Here is a 20,000-nt window from a genome sequence, read left to right as displayed (position 1 = left end):
GTCACGCTCCTGAGTCGGCCACCAAAAGCGCTGGCGAATAGACGCAAGAGTGCCTCGAACACCGGGATGACCCGCTAACTTGGCAGAGTGAGCCCACTGAAGAACAGCCAGACGAGTGGAAACAGGAACGAAAAGGAGGTTACTAGGACAAGCGCGCGGCGACGCAGTGTGCGTGAGTGCTTGCTTAACCTGTCTTTCAATTCCCCAGACTGTTAACCCGACAACACGCCCATAAGGAAGAATCCCCTCGGGATCAGTAGAAGCCACAGAAGAACTAAACAGACGGGATAAGGCATCAGGCTTGGTGTTCTTGCTACCCGGACGGTAAGAAATCACAAACTCGAAACGAGCGAAAAACAACGCCCAACGAGCTTGACGGGCATTAAGTCGTTTGGCAGAACGGATGTACTCAAGGTTCTTATGGTCTGTCCAAACGACAAAGGAACGGTCGCCCCCTCCAACCACTGTCGCCATTCGCCTAGGGCTAAGCGGATGGCGAGCAGTTCACGGTTACCCACATCATAGTTGCGCTCAGATGGCGACAGGCGATGAGAAAAATAAGCGCAAGGATGAACCTTATCGTCAGACTGGAAGCGCTGGGATAGAATGGCTCCCACGCCTACCTCTGAAGCGTAAAACCTCGACAATGAATTGTCTAGTGACGTCAGGAGTAACGAGGATAGGAGCGGACGTAAACGTTCTTTTAGAAGATCAAAAGCTCCCTGGGCGGAACCGGACCACTTAAAACACGTCTTGACAGAAGTAAGAGCTGTGAGAGGGGCAGCAACTTGACCGAAATTACGAATGAAACGCCGATAGAAATTAGCGAAACCTAAAAAGCGCTGCAACTCGACACGTGACCTTGGAACGGGCCAATCACTGACAGCTTGGACCTTAGCGGAATCCATCTGAATGCCTTCAGCGGAAATAACGGAACCGAGAAAAGTAACGGAGGAGACATGAAAAGAGCACTTCTCAGCCTTTACATAGAGACAATTCTCTAAAAGGCGCTGTAGAACACGTCGAACGTGCTGAACATGAATCTCGAGTGACGGAGAAAAAATCAGGATATCGTCAAGATAGACAAAAACGAAAATGTTCAGCATGTCTCTCAGAACATCATTAACTAATGCCTGAAAAACAGCTGGCGCATTGGCGAGACCGAACGGCAGAACCCGGTACTCAAAATGCCCTAACGGAGTATTAAACGCCGTTTTCCACTCGTCCCCTCTCTGATGCGCACGAGATGGTAAGCGTTACGAAGGTCCAACTTAGTAAAGCACCTGGCTCCCTGCAGAATCTCGAAGGCTGATGACATAAGGGGAAGCGGATAACGATTCTTAACCGTTATGTCATTCAGCCTCGATAATCCACGCAGGGGCGCAGAGTACCGTCCTTCTTCTTAACAAAAAGAACCCCGCCCCGGCCGGAGAGGAAGAAGGCACTATGGTACCGGCGTCAAGAGACACAGACAAATAATCCTCGAGAGCCTTACGTTCGGGAGCCGACAGAGAGTATAGTCTACCTCGAGGAGGAGTGGTCCCCGGAAGGAGATCAATACTACAATCATACGACCGGTGAGGAGGAAGGGGAGTTGGCTCGGGACCGACTGAAGACCGTGCGCAGATCATGATATTCCTCCGGCACTCCTGTCAAATCGCCAGGTTCCTCCTGAGAAGTAGGGACAGAAGAAACGGGAGGGATGGCAGACATTAAACACTTCACATGACAAGAAACGTTCCAGGATAGGATAGAATTACTAGACCAATTAATAGAAGGATTATGACATACTAGCCAGGGATGACCCAAAACAACAGGTGTAAACGGTGAACGGAAAATCAAAAAAGAAATAGTCTCACTGTGGTTACCAGATACTGTGAGGGTTAAAGGTAGTGTCTCAAATCTGATACTGGGAAGATGACTACCATCTAAGGCGAACATGGGCGTAGGCTTATCTAACTCTCTGAAAGGAATGTCATGTTTCCGAACCCATGCTTCGTCCATGAAACAACCCTCAGCCCCAGAGTCTATCAAGGCACTACATGTAGCACCCGAACCGGTCCAGCGTAGGTGGACCGACAAAGTAGTACAGGACTTTGATGGAGAGACTTGAGTAGTTGCGCTCACCTGTAGCCCTCCGCTTACAGATGAGCTCTGGCTTTACTGGACATGAATTAACGAAATGTCCAGCAACTCCACAATAGAGGCACAGGCGGTTGGTGATCCTCCGTTCCCTCTCCTTATTCGAGATGCGAATCCCTCCCAGCTGCATGGGCTCAGTCTCAAAGCCAGAGGGGGAGATGGCTGCGATGCGGAGCAGGGAAACACCGTTGATGCGAGCTCTCTTCCACGAGCCCGGTGACGAAGATCTACCCGTCGTTCTATGCGGATGGCGAGAGCAATCAAAGAGTCCACATCTGAAGGAACCTCCCGGGAGAGAATCTCATCCTTAACCATAGCGTGGAGTCCCTCCAGAAAACGAGCGAGCAGCGCCGGCTCGTTCCACTCACTAGAGGCAGCAAGAGTGCGAAACTCAATGGAATAATCCGTTATGGACCGTTCACCTTGGCATAAGGAAGCCAGGGCCCTAGAAGCCTCCCCACCAAAACTGAACGGTCAAAAACCCGAATCATCTCCTCTTTAAAGTTCTGGAAATCGTTAGAGCAAACAGCCCTTGCCTCCCAGATAGCTGTGCCCCATTCTCGAGCCCGGCCAGTGAGGAGTGAGATGACGTAAGCAACCCGAGCTCTCTCTCTAGAGTATGTGTTGGGTTGGAGAGAGAACACAATCTCACACTGCGTGAGAAAGGAGCGGCACTCAGTGGGCTGCCCGGAGTAGCAAGGTGGGTTATTAACCCTAGGTTCTGGAGGCTCGGCAGGCCAGGAAGTAACAGGTGGCACGAGACGTAGACTCTGGAACTGTCCAGAGAGGTCGGAAACCTGAGCAGCCAGGTTTTCCACGGCCTGGCGAGCAGCGGACAATTCCTGCTCGTGTCTGCCGAGCATGGCTCCTTGGATCTCGACGGCAGTGTAACGAGCGTCAGAAGTCGCTGGGTCCATTCTTTGATCGGTTCCTTCTGTTATGCAGGTGAAGGAGGACCCAAACGCGACTTAACAGAAACAGAGTTTATTAATGCTCAAAACCGAATAACTGAAATCCTCTAGATAGTAGAGGGGAAAACAACTGGAGAAGCGGCCACAGACTGCAGGTCGCTTCGGGTAGGCGCAGGCCGTAGTCAACTGAGACACCTGCTCACACGCAGCGTCTGAAGAAGGCACAAAACACGACAGGACAGGGTGATACACAATCACGGCAAAAACACGACAGGACAGGGCGAAACGCAATTACAGCATGGAATACAAAACAAGGAACCGATGGAACAGGAACGGATCACAAAGGAATAAATAGGGAGTCTAATCAGGGGAAAGGATCGGGAACAGGTGTGGGAAGACTAAATGATGATTAGGGGAATAGGAACAGCTGGGAGCAGGAACGGAACGACAGAGAGAAGAGAGAGCGAGAGAGTGAAAGGGGGAGGGGGAGAGAGAGGGATAGAACCAAACAAGACCAGCAGAGGGAAACGAATAGCATGGGGAGCACAGGGACAAGACATGACAATAAATGACAAACATGACAATATTCCCTCTATTAGAGCAGAACATTACAGCTGATCATATTCCTTCTATTAGAACAGAACATTACAGCTGATCATAGTCCCTCTGTTAGAACAGAACATTACAGCTGATCATATTCCCTCTATTAGAACAGAACATTACAGCTGATCATATTCCCTCTATTAGAACAGAACATTACAGCTGATCATATTCCCTCTATTAGAACAGAACAGAACATTACAGCTGATCATATTCCCTCTATTAGAACAGAACATTACAGCTGATCATATTCCCTCTATTAGAACAGAACATTACAGCTGATCATATTCCCTCTATTAGAATATTACAGCTGATCATATTCCCTCTATTAGAACAGAACATTACAGCTGATCATAGTCCCTCTATCTTCTCTACAGGAAGAGTTGGGGCATTGAGAACTTTATCTCTTCAACCCTCCTGAGGAACATGAGGGAAAAGGATCTGAGAAAGGCCATTGGCTATCACATGAAGAAGAGCCAATCACAGGAGCCAAAGCAGAAGGTGCTGTCGGCCAATCAGGCGAAGATTAACTACCTGGAGGAGCTGTGTGACCTCAAGTCCTTTGGCGGGAAGTCCTTCAGCGCCACCATGATGGTAGGAGAGAGATTACCTCTATCTAGTTATCTCTGTATCTCTACCATGATGGTAGTGGAGAGATTACCTCTGTCTAGTTATCTCTGTATCTCTACCATGATGGTAGTGGAGAGATTACCTCTGTCTAGTTATCTCTATATCTCTACCATGATGGTAGGAGAGATCTCTATATCTCTACCATGATGGTAGGAGAGAGATTACCTCTGTCTAGTTATCTCTGTATCTCTACCATGATGGTAGTGGAGAGATTACCTCTATCTAGTTATCTATGTATATATTATGATGGTAGAAGAGAGATGAGCTCCATCTATCTCTAGTTATCTCTGTCTATATCATGATGGTAGAAGAGAGATTTTTTTATTTTTTTATTTCACCTTTATTTAACCAGGTAGGCTAGTTGTGAACAAGTTCTCATTTACAATTGCGACCTGGCCAAGATAAAGCAAAGCAGTTCGACAGATACAACGACACAGAGTTACACATGGAGTAAAACAAACATACAGTCAATAATACAGTATAAACAAGTCTATATACAATGTGAGCAAATTAAGTGAGAAGGGAGGTAAAGGCAAAAAAGGCCATGGTGGCAAAGTAAATACAATATAGCAAGTAAAACACTGGAATGGTAGTTTTGCAATGGAAGAATGTGCAAAGTAGAAATAAAAATAATGGGGTGCAAAGGAGCAAAATAAATAAATCAATTAAATACAGTTGGGAAAGAAGTAGTTGTTTGGGCTAAATTATAGGTGGGCTATGTACAGGTGCAGTAATCTGTAAGATGCTCTGACAGTTGGTGCTTAAAGCTAGTGAGGGAGATAAGTGTTTCCAGTTTCAGAGATTTTTGTAGTTTGTTCCAGTCATTGGCAGCAGAAAACTGGAAGGCGAGGCGGCCAAAGAAAGAATTGGTTTTGGGGGTGACTAGAGAGATATACCTGCTGGAGCGAGTGCTACAGGTGGGAGATGCTATGGTGACCAGCGAGCTGAGATGACCAGCAGGGTCTTGTAGATGACATGGAGCCAGTGGGTTTGGCGAGATATGAGGGGGCCAGCCAACGAGAGCGTTTGGTGGGTAGTATATGGGGCTTTGGTGACAAAACAGATTGCACTGTGATAGACTGCATCCAATTTTTGAGTAGATTGAGGCTATTTTGGAGCCAAAGTCGAGGATTGTACAACAAGGGTATGTTTGGCAGCATGAGTGAAGGATGCTTTGTTGCGAAATAGGACGCCAATTCTAGATTTAACTTTGGATTGGAGATGTTTGATATGGGTCTGGAAGGAGAGTTTACAGTCTAACCAGACACCTAAGTATTTGTAGTTGTCCACGTATTCTAATTCAGAGCCGTCCAGAGTAGTGATGTTGGACAGGCGGGTAGGTGCAGGTAGCGATCGGTTGAAGAGCATGCATTTAGTTTTACTTGTATTTAAGAGCAATTGGAGGCCACGGAAGGAGAGTTGTATGGCATTGAAGCTTGCCTGGAGGGTTGTTAACACAGTGTCCAAAGAAGGGCCGGAAGTATACAGAATGGTGTCATCTGCGTAGAGGTGGATCAGGGACTCACCAGCAGCAAGAGCAACCTCATTGATGTATACAGAGAAGAGAGTCAGTCCAAGAATTGAACCCTGTAGCACCCCCATAGAGACTGCCAGAGGTCCGGACAGCAGACCCTCCAATTTGACACACTGAACTCTATCAGAGAAGTAGTTGGTAAACCAGGCGAGGCAATCATTTGAGAAACCAAGGCTGTCGAGTCTGCCGATGAGGATGTGGTGATTGACAGAGTCGAAAGCCTTGGCCAGATCAATGAATACGGCTGCACAGTAATGTTTATGATGGCGGTTAAGATATCGTTTAGGACCTTGAGTGTGGCTGAGGTACACCCATGACCAGCTCTGAAACCAGATTGCATAGCAGAGAAGGTATGGTGAGATTCGAAATGGTCGGTAATCTGTTTGTTGACTTGGCTTTCGAAGACCTTAGAAAGGCATGGTAGGATAGATATAGGTCTGTAGCAGTTTGGGTCAAGAGTGTCCCCCCTTTGAAGAGGGGGATGACCGCAGCTGCTTTCCAATCTTTGGGAATCTCAGACGACACGAAAGAGAGGTTGAACAGGCTAGTAATAGGGGTGGCAACAATTTCGGCAGATAATTTTAGAAAGAAAGGGTCCAGATTGTCTAGCCCGGCTGATTTGTAGGGGTCCAGATTTTTCAGCTCTTTCAGAACATCAGTTGAATGGATTTGGGAGAAGGAGAAATGGGGAAGGCTTGGGCGAGTTGCTGTTGGGGGTGCAGTGCTGTTGACCGGGGTAGGAGTAGCCAGGTGGAAAGCATGGCCAGCCGTAGACAAATTCTTATTGAAATTCTCAATTATGGTGGATTTATCAGTGGTGACAGTGTTTCCTATCTTCAGTGCAGTGGGCAGCTGGGAGGAGGTGTTCTTATTCTCCATGGACTTTACAGTGTCCCAGAACTTTTTTGAGTTAGTGTTGCAGGAAGCAAATTTCTGCTTGAAAAAGCTAGCCTTGGCTTTTCTAACTGCCTGTGTATAACGGTTTCTAGCTTCCCTGAACAGCTGCATATCACGGGGCTGTTCGATGCTAATGCAGAACGCCATAGGATGTTTTTGTGTTGGTTAAGGGCAGTCAGGTCTGGGGAGAACCAAGGGCTATATCTGTTCCTGGTCTGTTCCTGGTTCTACATTTCTTGAATGGGGCATGTTTATTTAAGATGGTTAGGAAGGCATTTAAAAAAAATATCCAGGCATCCTCTACTGACGGGATGAGATCAATATCCTTCCAGGATACCCCGGCCATGTCGATTAGAAAGGCCTGCTCGCTGAAGTGTTTCAGGGAGCGTTTTACAGTGATGAGTGGAGGTCGTTTGACCGCTGACCCATTACGGATGCAGGCAATGAGGCAGTGATCGCTGAGATCTTGGTTGAAGACAGCAGAGGTGTATTTAGAGGGGAAGTTGGTTAGGATGATATCTATGAGGGTGCCCGTGTTTAAGGCTTTGGGGGGGTACCTGGTAGGTTCATTGATAATTTGTGTGAGATTGAGGGCATCAAGTTTAGATTGTAGGATGGCTGGGGTGTTAAGCATGTTCCAGTTTAGGTCGCCTAGCAGCACGAGCTCTGAAGATAGATGGGGGGCAATCAGTTCACATATGGTGTCCAGAGCACAGCTGGGGGTGGTCTATAGCAGGCGGCAACGGTGAGAGACTTGTTTTTAGAGAGGTGGATTTTTAAAAGTAGAAGTTCAAATTGTTTGGGTACAGACCTGGATAGTAGGACAGAACTCTGCAGGCTATCTTTGCAGTAGATTGCAAGACCGCCCCCTTTGGCAGTTCTATCTTGTCTGAAAATGTTGTAATATGGAATTAAAATTTCAGAATTTTTGGTGGTCTTCCTAAGCCAGGATTCAGACACAGCTAGAACATCCGGGTTGGCAGAGTGTGCTAAAGCAGTGAATAGAACAAACTTAGGGAGGAGGCTTCTAATGTTAACATGCATGAAACCAAGGCTATTACGGTTACAGAAGTCATCAAAAGAGAGCGTCTGGGGAATAGGAGTGGAGCTAGGCACTGCAGGGCCTGGAGGAGAAGAATAAGGGTACGGCTAAAAGCAATAAGAATTGGTCGTCTAGAACGTCTGGAAAAGAGAGTAAAAGAAGGTTTCTGGGGGCGATAAAATAGCATCAAGGTATAATGTACAGACAAAGGTATGGTAGGATGTGAATACAGTGGAGGTAAACCTAGGTATTGAGTGATGAAGAGAGAGATATTGTCTCTAGAAACATCATTGAAACCAGGAGATGTCATTGCATGTGTGGGTGGTGGAACTAATAAGTTGGATAAGGTATAGTGAGCAGGACTAGAGGCTCTACAGTGAAATAAGCCAATAAACCCTAACCAGAACAGCAATGGACAAGACATATTGACATTAAGGAGAGGCATCCTTAGTCGAGTGATCAAAAGAGTCCAGTGAGTGGAGTGGTTGGTTTGGGGGTCACGGTGATTTAGACAGCTAGCCAGGCCATCGGTAGCAAGCTAGCATAGGATGGAGGTCTGTTGTTAGCCACCTCTTGCGTTCCGTCAGTAGATTAGTGGGGTTCCGTGTGGTAGAGGGGATTAGTCCAAATCACACAACAAAAAAATAAATAAAAACAATAGATATAGTTATAGAGGCCCAAGAAGAAACATAATAATAATAAAAATAAATAAATTGTCCGATTGTCTATTCAGATAGCAGCCGGTAAGACAGCTAACGGTTAGCAGGCCGCAGATGGGCGTTCAGGTAACGTCGCGACGGAGGAGCCAGCCGGATCTCCTTCGGGTAGATAACGTCGGCAGTCCAGTTGTGAAGGCCCGGTGGGGCTCCGCGTAGGCAGTAAAACGGGTCCGGATAGGTGACTGCAGCCCAGGAGTGATTGACGGACCTCAGGAGTGATTGACGGAGCTCAGGAGTGATTGACGGAGCTGGCTAGCTCCGGAGTAATTGATGTTTGCTCTGGAATCGACGAGAGCAGATAGACACACGGATAGCAGCTGGCTCGCTGTGAGATCCGGGAATGAATGTCCAGAGAGCAGTTGAAATCCAAGGACATGGAGAGAAAAATTGGTCCGGTATGTTCCGTTCCGAGCCGCGCTGCGCCGTACAAAACTGGTGATAGATTTTCGAGCTAAAGGATACCTGATGACCACAAACCGTGGTTAGCTGAATACTAACGATTTGCCAGTAAAGAAGCTAACTAGCTTCTGAACTAGCTTCTGAACTAGCTCCTGGCTAGCTTCTGGTTAGTTTCTGGCTAGCTTCTTGGAGTTTCTGGCTAGCTTCTGGCTAGCTTCTGGCTAGCTTCTGGCTAGCTTCTTGGAGGATTGCAGATTTGAGGTAAATAATACTTATTTATAAATTGGTGAGGCGGGTTGCAGGAGAGTGTTTTGAAGATGAGTTGATGGAAAATAAAAATAAAATGTGAAAAAAAGTTGTAAATATATATATATACATATAGCTCTATCTATCTCTAGTTATCTCTGTCTATATCATGATGGTAGAAGATAGATGAGCTCTATCTATCTCTAGTTATCTCTGTCTATATCATGATGGTAGAAGAGAGATGAGCTCTATCTATCTCTAGTTATCTCTGTCTATATCATGATGGTAGAAGAGAGATGAGCTCTATCTATCTCGAGTTATCTCTCTATATCATGATGGTAGAAGAGAGATGATCTCTATGATGGTAGAAGAAGAGATGAGCTCTATCTATCTCGAGTTATCTCTGTCTATATCATGATGGTAGAAGAGAGATGAGCTCTATCTATCTCGAGTTATCTCTGTCTATATCATGATGGTAGAAGAGAGATGAGCTCTATCTATCTCGAGTTATCTCTGTCTATATCATGATGGTAGAAGAGAGATGAGCTCTATCTATCTCTAGTTATCTCTGTCTATATCATGATGGTAGAAGAGAGATGAGCTCTATCTATCTCGAGTTATCTCTGTCTATATCATGATGGTAGAAGAGAGATGAGCTCTATCTATCTCTAGTTATCTCTGTCTATATCATGATGGTAGTCCCTCAGCACCACTGTGAAGGATTATATTATCTCTATTTCTCTTTGTCAGTGCTTGCATGATGTATTCATCTCTATTGATATTTATCTCTGTCAACGTATCCTGTCAAGGTGACTCTCTCCCTCTATTCATCTCTGTCTACTGACAGCATATGATGGGTTTCAGTGGGGATGACAGAGCTATTAATTATTATATTTTGGCACCCCTGCTGGTGTGGCCAGGGAGTGCCATGTATTCAGGCCAAAGTTGCACTGTGAGTTGGGAAGTGCTGGTTGTAGGGGTGGGAATTAGGTGGCCACAGAACCTGGATCTTCAGTACTCCCATGATGCACCTCCCTTATCCACAGATCTAGGTGAGAAAAACTCTCAAATAATTCTCTCTCTCTCTCTCTCTCTCTCTCTCTCTCTCTCTCTCTCTCTCTCTCTCTCTCTCTCTCTCTCTCTCTCTCTCTCTCTCTCTCTATATATATATATATATATATATATATATATATATATATATATATATATATATATATATAGCTCCAGGACAGAGAGTCAATGGTGACCCTGTTGGTGGGGTCGCGGTACGGTATCAGTCAGGTGGTGAACCACAAACTGAGCATCATGACCACCCTCACAGAGTTCAGCAGTATCACACGCATAGAGCTGCTACCAGAGTCTGACCGCGTCAGTCTGGTCAAGATATATCTACAGGACATCAAGGTATGGTACACACACACAGACATGCATGCACGGACTAGCAGACGCGCACAGACACACACACACACACTACAAAGCCAATTTCCCCAAAAGCTAGTTTTCTACTACTGAAAGACGTGTTTTATCACTGAAGCCTCATCTTCTCTCACCTGCTCTCCTCTACTCCCCTCCCCCTCTCCTCCTCTCTTTCTTCCCCCTCCTTCTCTCCTCTCCCTCTCTCCTCTCCTCCTCCCTCTCTCCCTCCTCCTCCTCTCCTCTTCCTTGTTTCTCTCCTCCTCTCCCCAGCCGATCACCCTGTTGTTGGAGTCAGTAGCAGCTAAGGAACTGTCCTGTCTGGTGGCAGGGTACTGTCGTGCCCTAGTGGACCCCAGCCTCATCATCTTCCCCTGGACACAGGACGGCAAGCAGCACCGCGTGTCTGCCGAGGAGGGTATGCTACCACACACACACACACACCAGGTCTCTGCTGAGGAAGGTGCTATTCACTACCCCACTACCAGGCTATTCACAACCCCACTACCAGGCTATTCACCACCCCACTACCAGGCTATTCACCACCCCACTACCAGGCTATTCACCACCCCACTACCAGGCTATTCACCACCCCACTACCAGGCTATTCACCACCCCACTACCAGGCTATTCACCACCCCACTACCAGGCTATTCACCACCCCACTACCAGGCTATTCACAACCCCACTACCAGGCTATTCACCACCCCACTACCAGGCTATTCACAACCCCACTACCAGGCTATTCACACCCCACTACCAGGCTAGTTCACCACCCCACTACCAGGCTATTCACAGACCCCACTACCAGGCTGTGTGTCAGACAGTAGAACTAGGTTGTTTCTGTGTGTCAGACAGTAGAACTAGGTTGTTTTTCAATGATTTTCAGATTGTAGAACTAGGTTGTACTGTGTGTCAGAGAATGTTAAAACAATAGATAGTTTCTGTGTGTCAGACAGTAGAACTAGGTTGTATCTGTGTGTCAGACAGTAGAACTAGGTGGTATATGTGTGTCAGACAGTAGAACTAGGTTGTATCTGTGTGTCAGACAGTAGAACTAGGTTGTTTCTGTGTGTCAGACAGTAGAACTAGGTTGTATCTGTGTGTCAGACAGTAGAACTAGGTTGTATCTGTGTGTCAGACAGTAGAACTAGGTTGTATCTGTGTGTCAGACAGTAGAACTAGGTTGTATCTGTGTGTCAGACAGTAGAACTAGGTTGTATCTGTGTGTCAGACAGTAGAACTAGGTTGTATCTGTGTGTCAGACAGTAGAACTAGGTTGTATCTGTGTGTCAGACAGTAGAACTAGGTTGTATCTGTGTGTCAGACAGTAGAACTAGGTTGTATCTGTGTGTTAGACAGTAGAACTAGGTTGTATCTGTGTGTCAGACAGTAGAACTAGGTTGTTTCTGTGTGTCAGACAGTAGAACTGTGTCAGACAGTAGATCTGTGTCAGACAGTAGAACTAGGTTGTATCTGTGTGTCAGACAGTAGAACTAGGTTGTATCTGTGTGTCAGACAGTAGAACTAGGTTGTTTCTGTGTGTCAGACAGTAGAACTAGGTTGTATCTGTGTGTCAGACAGTAGAACTAGGTTGTTTCTGTGTGTCAGACAGTAGAACTAGGTTGTTTCTGTGTGTCAGACAGTAGAACTAGGTTGTATCTGTGTGTCAGACAGTAGAACTAGGTTGTATCTGTGTGTCAGACAGTAGAACTAGGTTGTTTCTGTGTGTCAGACAGTAGAACTAGGTTGTGTCTGTGTGTCAGACAGTAGAACTAGGTGGTATCTGTGTGTCAGACAGTAGAACTAGGTTGTTTATGTGTGTCAGACAGTAGAACTAGGTTGTATCTGTGTGTCAGACAGTAGAACTAGGTTGTATCTGTGTGTCAGACAGTAGAACTAGGTTGTATCTGTGTGTCAGACAGTAGAACTAGGTTGTATCTGTGTGTCAGACAGTAGAACTAGGTTGTATCTGTGTGTCAGACAGTAGAACTAGGTTGTATATGTGTGTCAGACAGTAGAACTAGGTTGTATCTGTGTGTCAGACAGTAGAACTAGGTTGTTTCTGTGTGTCAGACAGTAGATCTGTTGTCTGTGTGTCAGACAGTAGAACTAGGTTGTTTCTGTGTGTCAGACAGTAGAACTGTGTCAGGTTGTATTAGGTCAAATAGTATCTGTGTGTCAGACAGTAGAACTAGGTTGTATCTGTGTTATGTGTTCAGACAGTAGTCACTAGGTTGTATCTGTGTGTCAGACAGTAGAACTAGGTTGGTATGTTGTCTGTGTGTCAGACAGGTAGAACTCATGGTTGTATCTGTTATGTGTTCCAGACAGTAGAACTAGGTTGTATCTGTGTGTCAGACAGTAGAACTCAGGTTGTATCTGTGTGTCAGACAGTAGAACTTAGGTTGTATCTGTGTGTCAGACAGTAGAACTAGGTTGTATCTGTGTGTTCAGACAGTAGAACTAGGTTGTTTCTGTGTGTCAGACAGTAGAACTAGGTTGTATCTGTGTGTCAGACAGTAGAACTAGGTTGTATCTGGTGTGTGTGTCAGTTTTCATGTTGTCATGGGGTGTGTCTAGTAGAACTAATGTTGTTCTGTGTGTCTATAGGTTATGTGTTCCAGGTTTCATGTTGTCATGGTTGTGTTATAGTTATGTGTTCAGACAGTTGATGGTGTGTGTCTATAGGTTATGTGTTCCAGTTTCATGTTGTCATGTGTGTCAGACAGTAGAACTATGTTGTCATCTGTGTGTCAGACCAGGTTTCATGTTGTCAGGTTGTATCTGTGTGTCAGACATGTTGAACATGGGTGTGTGTCTATAGGTTATGTGTTCCAGACAGTTGTCATAGGTTGTTTCTGTGTGTCAGACAGTTGAACTAGGTTGTCTATCTGTGTGTGTTCAGACAGTAGAACTAGGTTGTTTCTGTGTGTCAGACAGTACAACGAGGTTGTATATGTGTCAAATAGTGCAGTATATACTGTAAGCTGATAGATAAGTAAACCTATCATGAAAATTAAGTTGTGGAAGTGTTTTTTCATGATGTTATGTGTTCCAGGTTTCATGTTGTCATGGTGTGTGTCTATAGGTTATGTGTTCCAGGTTTCATGTTGTCATGGTGTGTGTCTATAGGTTATGTGTTCCAGGTTTCATGTTGTCATGGTGTGTGTCTATAGGTTATGTGTTCCAGGTTTCATGTTGTCATGGTGTGTGTGTGTCTATAGGTTATGTGTTCCAGGTTTCATGTTGTCATGGTGTGTGTCTATAGGTTATGTGTTCCAGGTTTCATGTTGTCATGGTGTGTGTCTATAGGTTATGTGTTCCAGGTTTCATGTTGTCATGGTGTGTGTGTGTCTATAGGTTATGTGTTCCAGGTTTCATGTTGTCATGGTGTGTGTGTGTCTATAGGTTATGTGTTCCAGGTTTCATGTTGTCACGTGTGTGTGTGTCTATAGGTTATGTGTTCCAGGTTTCATGTTGTCATGTTGTCATAGGTTATGTGTTCCAGGTTTCATAGGTTATGGTGTTTCCAGGTTTCATGTTGTCATGGTGTGTGTCTATAGGTTATGTGTTCCAGGTTTCATGTTGTCATGGTGTGTGTCTATAGGTTATGTGTTCCAGGTTTCATGTTGTCATGGTGTGTGTGTGTCTATGTTGTCCAGGTTTCATGTTGTCATGGTGTGTGGGTCTATAGGTTATGTGTTCCAGGTTTCATGTTGTCATGGTGTGTGTCTATAGGTTATGTGTTCCAGGTTTCATGTTGTCATGGTGTGTGTCTATAGGTTATGTGTTCCAGGTTTCATGTTGTCATGGTGTGTGTCTATAGGTTATGTGTTCCAGGTTTCATGTTGTCATGGTGTGTGTGTGTCTATAGGTTATGTGTTCCAGGTTTCATGTTGTCATGGTGTGTGTCTATAGGTTATGTGTTCCAGGTTTCATGTTGTCATGGTGTGTGTCTATAGGTTATGTGTTCCAGGTTTCATGTTGTCATGGTGTGTTTCTATAGGTTATGTGTTCCAGGTTTCATGTTGTCATGGTGTGTGTCTATAGGTTATGTGTTCCAGGTTTCATGTTGTCATGGTGTGTCTATAGGTTATGTGTTCCAGGTTTCATGTTGTCATGGTGTGTCTATAGGTTATGTGTCGCGGGGTGGCAGTGACTCGGACGATTCCTCCGACATGGATATGGACACTCTCATCTCCCTTGTATCCCAGAACAACAAGCGAACCACATCAGACCCGGTCGGTCTACGCCGGATTATGGAGGAGAGGAAAGAGGAGAGGAAAGAGAGGAAGGAGAGAGAGGAGAGGAAAAAGAATGAGAAGGGAGAAGGAGAACATGAGAAAAATATGAAATACGGAACTATGTCTCCACTGAGAAAAAACAAAAATAAGGAGAGAATTGAGGAGAAGGTGGGGGGAGTTGGGGACCAGAGAGAGAAAGACACTGAAGCAGGAGGAGAGGTGAACTCTGGGAAACAACGAGGAGCAGAGAACGGAGCAATGCAGGAAGACGACAGAGAAAGAGAGGATGAGAGCGCAAAGAAGGAAAGAGAAGGAAAGGAGAGGAAAGGAGAGGAGGAGAGAAGAGGAGGGGAGAGGAAAGGAGAGGGAGGAGAGAGAGGAGAGAGAAAAGGAGGAGGAGAGAATAGAGGAGGGGTTGGAGGAAAGGAGAGGAGGAGAGAGGAGGAGGGAGAGGAAAGGAGAGAGAGGAGAGAGGAGGAGTGGAGAGGAAAGGAGTGGAGGAGAGAGGAGGAGGGGAGGTTCGGGGAGCTATGACAGAAGAGCACCGGTCCGTATCAGAGGAGGCATCAGACTCAGTGTCGTACTGATTCTCGTTTCATGACCAGCATCTCCAGTGACTCCTTGGATGCTCTGGAGGAAGATGACCTGATCGCCTGCTACTTCCTCCCTCCCTCACCCTCACCCTCCCTTCCGCCTCACAGTGGAGCCCCCTCATCCCCAGCCTCACCCACGAGAGGGTGCATCCTCACCCCAAGGAGGGGCAGGAGAGTGGAAAGGAGATGTAGGAGGAGAGTGGAGAGGGGGTACTGTAGAAGGAGAGTGCAGAGGAGGGGGAGGAGAGTGGAGAGGAGGGGGAGGAGAGTACAGAGGAGGGGGAAGAGGGAGGAGATCCCTCAATGTCGGAGCTTGGGTGTAACTTAGTCACCATTCTCCCATGACCCCTGACTCTATGAACTCTGAACCTGTGACCCCCTCTTAGTGGTTGACCCCTCTGAGAACCTGAACTACGTTGAGCTCCTCTCATGCTGGAGTACCTCCCCCTGTAGTCCTCCGGAGGGTTGTGACGATGAGGATGAGGAGGAGAAGAGGGTTGAGACTGTAGGAGTGTAATGAAGGAACTGGACAGGAGGTATTGTCTGTATCCGGATGTCCCCGGTCCTCCTCCTCCTCAGATGTCAGGGTTATGGACTGTGTGTTTACCTCTCGAGCAGAGCGTAATACGATGTCAGGGTTGGTACTGTCCTGTAAGGCATGTACTACAATATCTGCCCTAATGTTTGTTACCCCTGTAAGCACCCGTTAGTTCACCCACCTTCACCCTGACACTGAGGAAGAGGAAGGTGGTGGTGAGGAAGGTGTAATAGTTAGGGGGCGCTCCTAGATGTCTTGGAGCCCGTGCCCATCCTCCAGCCGCCTCCAGGGTTCGGAGACAGCAGTTCTGACTGTAGGTGTAATAGTTAGTTCCCTTTGATGTCAGGGTTGTTACTGCCTCGCCTGAAGACCCAACATCAGGGACTGTGTCCAGAGGGTTGGTACTGTACTGTAAGGTAGTTATTTCAGGTGTGTCAGGGTTGTTACTGTACTGTAAGGTGTAATAGTTAGTTCCCTCTGTAGATGTCAGGGTTGGTAGATGTCAGGGTTGTTACTGTAAGGTGTAATAGTTAGTTCCCTCTTAGATGTCAGGGTTGGTACTGTACTGTAAGGTGTAATAGTTAGTTCCCTCAGATGTCAGGGTTGGTACTGTACTGTAAGGTGTAATAGTTAGTTCCCTCTTAGATGTCAGGGTTGTTACTGTACTGTAAGGTGTAATAGTTAGTTCCCTCTTAGATGTCAGGGTTGTGTACTGTAAGGTGTAATAGTTAGTTCCCTCTCAGATATCAGGGTTGTTACTGTAAGGTGTAATAGTTAGTTCCATCTTAGATGTCAGGGTTGTTACTGTACTGTAAGGTGTAATAGTTAGTTCCCTCTTGGATGTCCAGAGGTTGGAGGGGTTTGCACTTTATTGCACTAGGTACGATATGGTGTCAACAGGTATTTTAGTGTTTACTTGAAGAACTGAAACTGGTCATATTAGATAAACTGTGAGAAGCACAGTGCGTATTCTCCAGTTAATTGGTGATGTATAAAGAGAGATTAATGAGATTAAATGGATGACATGATCTCATTCCTGATGATCTGAGGTGACTACATACCTGGGAAGCATTTAATTATGTAAGGTTTGTTCTGATTTCTTTCGTCGTATAAAGTTGTCATTTTTTTCCAGATTTTTCAACCGAGATGACGAGTGGAATGACGCAGCAATCTGTGAGCCTGAGTGACATCAGATTCAGCCTGGCTGAAGGAACGAGGCATGAAAGAGAGGCGGGTAGACAGGGAGAGACCAGCGAAGGAGGAGGAGGGAGAGACATGTTCTCCAGGCTCTCTAGGAAAAGATCGAAGAAACGTCGTTCCTTCATGCAGACCGACTTCACCTCAACAGTCTCCTTCCCTGGACCGGACCAAAACCAGGGGCGGAACAGGAACCCAGATCACCTTCCTGATCAGTATCTGGACCTGGCACAGAACCGGACAGAGAGCTCAGACGAAAGCCAGCAGCTGAGTCTGGACCCAGAACCATCTGAGCAGTGCCAGAACCCATGTCCTACTGTCTCCTCTCTGAGCCACGCCGAGGGTGAGGCGTCCCAGCTCGAGTCCAAGCCTATCCTCGCCAAGCCCAGCCCAGAGGGGTCCCATCGGGGACCTGGAGAGCCACGTGTGCTTGGTAACCCAAAGGGAAATCCACGGGCACCTGATAACCCGAAGGGTGACCTCCATAGGAGCTCCAGGAACAGGCGGCAGTCCATGGAGACGGAGCCCGACATGATGGAGTCCAAATCGGTCACGGCCCTGGTGACGGCAGCCTCCCTCTCCATCACGGCTGTCCGCTGTAGAGTAGAACCAGACGGCAAGGAGAGCCCTGATCGGAGAGGAGACGGGGAGAAGGTGGAGGGAGAGATGGAGGAAGAGGAGGGGGGTGGAGAAGCAGGGGCAGGACCATTCACATGTCACATGTTTCTGACTGAGATTAAGGAGGAGGAGGGGGAGAGGGGGGAGGAAACGGGAGAGGAGGGGGAGAGCGACAGAGAGGAGAGACAGCCCTCGCTCATTTCTGAAGGACCACCCTCTGTTAAGGGGTCCCAATTTAGTAGACGACCTCTGTGTTTCACGAAAGACGAGGATCAGGAAGCCTCTTTCGTACCCCAAATAAGTGTCTCCCATCCAGGTGTGTATGGGAGGGACACAGGGGGTGAACAAGGCGTGGCTGGTGGTGAGGAGAGCGTGACTCCCCTTTCTGAGCCTCCTCCCCCCACCTCTCCACTGCCACCCTTCCCAGCCCCCTCCATCCCCCACACGGAGAGGGCAGAGAGGGATAGCAAGGATGGGAATGTGGGGTCTCAACCCAAACTTTTCACACTCTCAGACGGAGAGAAGGACATTAGCTGCTTGACTCAAGTCCATAGAAAACTCTCTATCAGTCACCAAGACCTGACAAGCCAAAGGAAAGCAGAAATTGACAATGATGAAGCTATAGATAGCACTAATTCTGTTACTGATAACACTGATGTTGCTACGGCTATCATTGCCGATACAGGCAACATTCATTCTGTCATGGCTAACACTGAGACTACAGTTGACTCTGATTTAGCCACTGCTAATCACAAAGATACAAACAGCATCAAATCTGTTCCAGCTAACACTATAGCTTATGCCGATTTTGCTACGACAAACAATGAAGCTAATGCTACAATTAATTCCCTTACAACTAGCAATGATTCTACAGGTAATGCTAACTTAGCTATGACTAATGCTAATTCAGCTAATGCCAACTCAGCTATGGCTAACATTCCCAAAGAGTCTCCCATATCACCTACAACAGGCTTACTCCTCCGGCCTTGCTCACCGGGCATCATCGGGCAAAGCCTCTCGGCCTCCACATTACGGGGGAAGATCCAGAGCCTGCCCCTCTATTTATCTCGCTCCCAGGAAACTCTCACCCTCTCTGGGGTGGCAAGCCCCAACAGGAGCTCCTCTCCGGAGACCACCAGCAACGAGACTGAGGTAATGGTCACCACCGAAACCACCAAGTACGACGATGTCACAAAGGTGGCAACAGGGGAGGATTTGAAAGATTCCGGGGTGGCGTTGGTAGAATCGGATGATTCTGAGGTTACACTGACAGAATCGGAGGTTGGCGAGGTTGTTGTGGAGACGGCCGAGGCGGAAATCACGAGGTTGACGGTTTCAGAGGTCAAGGAGGTGATCGAGAAGGTTGTGATGGTCTACGGATCCCCCTTCCTCCCCCTTCAGCACCCATCTCTCTAGAGTCCAAACCAGATCCCAAAATGGTTGTCAAGTTGCCTACCTGTCCCATTGCTACAGTGGAAACTGCCCCTCCTATGGCTCCAGCACCTATCTGTCTGGAGCCCAAACCAGTCCCTGAACTACTCTCCCCAGGCTCCACTATCCACAAAATGGCCGCCCCATTACCTTCCTGTCCTTCCTTTCCCGTGTCCATACGCGTAGAGCCCAAACCAGACCATGAACCACTATCCATACGCTCCGAAATGGCCGCCTTGTCATCTTCTTATCCCCTGCTTTAGTGGTAACCACAGAGAGTCTGAATTCCTCTTCTTCTAATCCTCACCCCATCAGAGTAGAACCCAAGCCAGAGCCTTGCCTTGAACCCCTTTCAGGCCCCAAAATGTCTGCTCCGTTGTCTTCCTGCCCCTCTGCTTTAGTGGTGACCACACAGAGTCTGAACGGACCGGGGCTCAGCTTCCCTGGTTCTAACATGAGAGGACAGCCATTTGGGAGCAACAGCTTCTGTAAACCCCCAGGTGAGGAGGCAGGCCTGCTGAACACTCTGACTACAGGGTGTGGGGTCTTCACCTCCACCTGTGAGACCCAGCCCAACCAGGCCCACATGGAATCCTATTCGCCGGCCAAGCCTGACTTTGGGTGTAGCTCGGTGCTGGCGTCAGGGTGCGAGACGGTCCTGGAGGGGGTGCAGATGCCCCTGGAGGGGGTGCAGACACCCCTGGAGGCATGCAGGTGTCCACCACCGCTGGTTTATACCAACTGTTTCAGCGGGGGTGACAGCTTCGACGATGAGTTGACAGTTTACGAGTTCTCCTGTCGGACAAGTTCTCCTCCTGCCTCCCAACCCTCTTCCTCTGCACT

The 20,000-nt window shown here is 47.2% G+C and overlaps 1 protein-coding gene across 1 annotated transcript in view; it reads left to right on the top strand.

Moving 5' to 3' along the window:
* Positions 1–20,000, top strand: part of LOC124021682 (FERM and PDZ domain-containing protein 1-like) — a 107,816-nt gene that overhangs the window by 86,483 nt on the left and 1,333 nt on the right. The window contains exons 12-23 of the mRNA XM_046336794.1: positions 4,031–4,247; positions 10,342–10,524; positions 10,807–10,951; positions 14,671–15,095; positions 15,482–15,548; positions 15,760–15,878; positions 16,191–16,224; positions 17,044–17,823; positions 18,043–18,206; positions 18,804–19,088; positions 19,244–19,274; positions 19,421–20,000. The exon at positions 19,421–20,000 is cut by the window's right edge and continues 1,333 nt beyond it. Of these exons, the coding sequence (XP_046192750.1) occupies positions 4,031–4,247; positions 10,342–10,524; positions 10,807–10,951; positions 14,671–15,095; positions 15,482–15,548; positions 15,760–15,878; positions 16,191–16,224; positions 17,044–17,823; positions 18,043–18,206; positions 18,804–19,088; positions 19,244–19,274; positions 19,421–20,000 (3,030 nt within the window). The remainder of the gene's footprint in view (positions 1–4,030; positions 4,248–10,341; positions 10,525–10,806; positions 10,952–14,670; positions 15,096–15,481; positions 15,549–15,759; positions 15,879–16,190; positions 16,225–17,043; positions 17,824–18,042; positions 18,207–18,803; positions 19,089–19,243; positions 19,275–19,420) is intronic.

Source organism: Oncorhynchus gorbuscha, unplaced genomic scaffold, assembly GCF_021184085.1.
Source record: "Oncorhynchus gorbuscha isolate QuinsamMale2020 ecotype Even-year unplaced genomic scaffold, OgorEven_v1.0 Un_scaffold_1160, whole genome shotgun sequence".
NCBI lineage: Eukaryota > Metazoa > Chordata > Actinopteri > Salmoniformes > Salmonidae > Oncorhynchus > Oncorhynchus gorbuscha.
The sequence above is the reverse complement of the archived record's forward strand: the minus strand, read 5'-3'. Positions and strand labels throughout refer to the sequence as shown.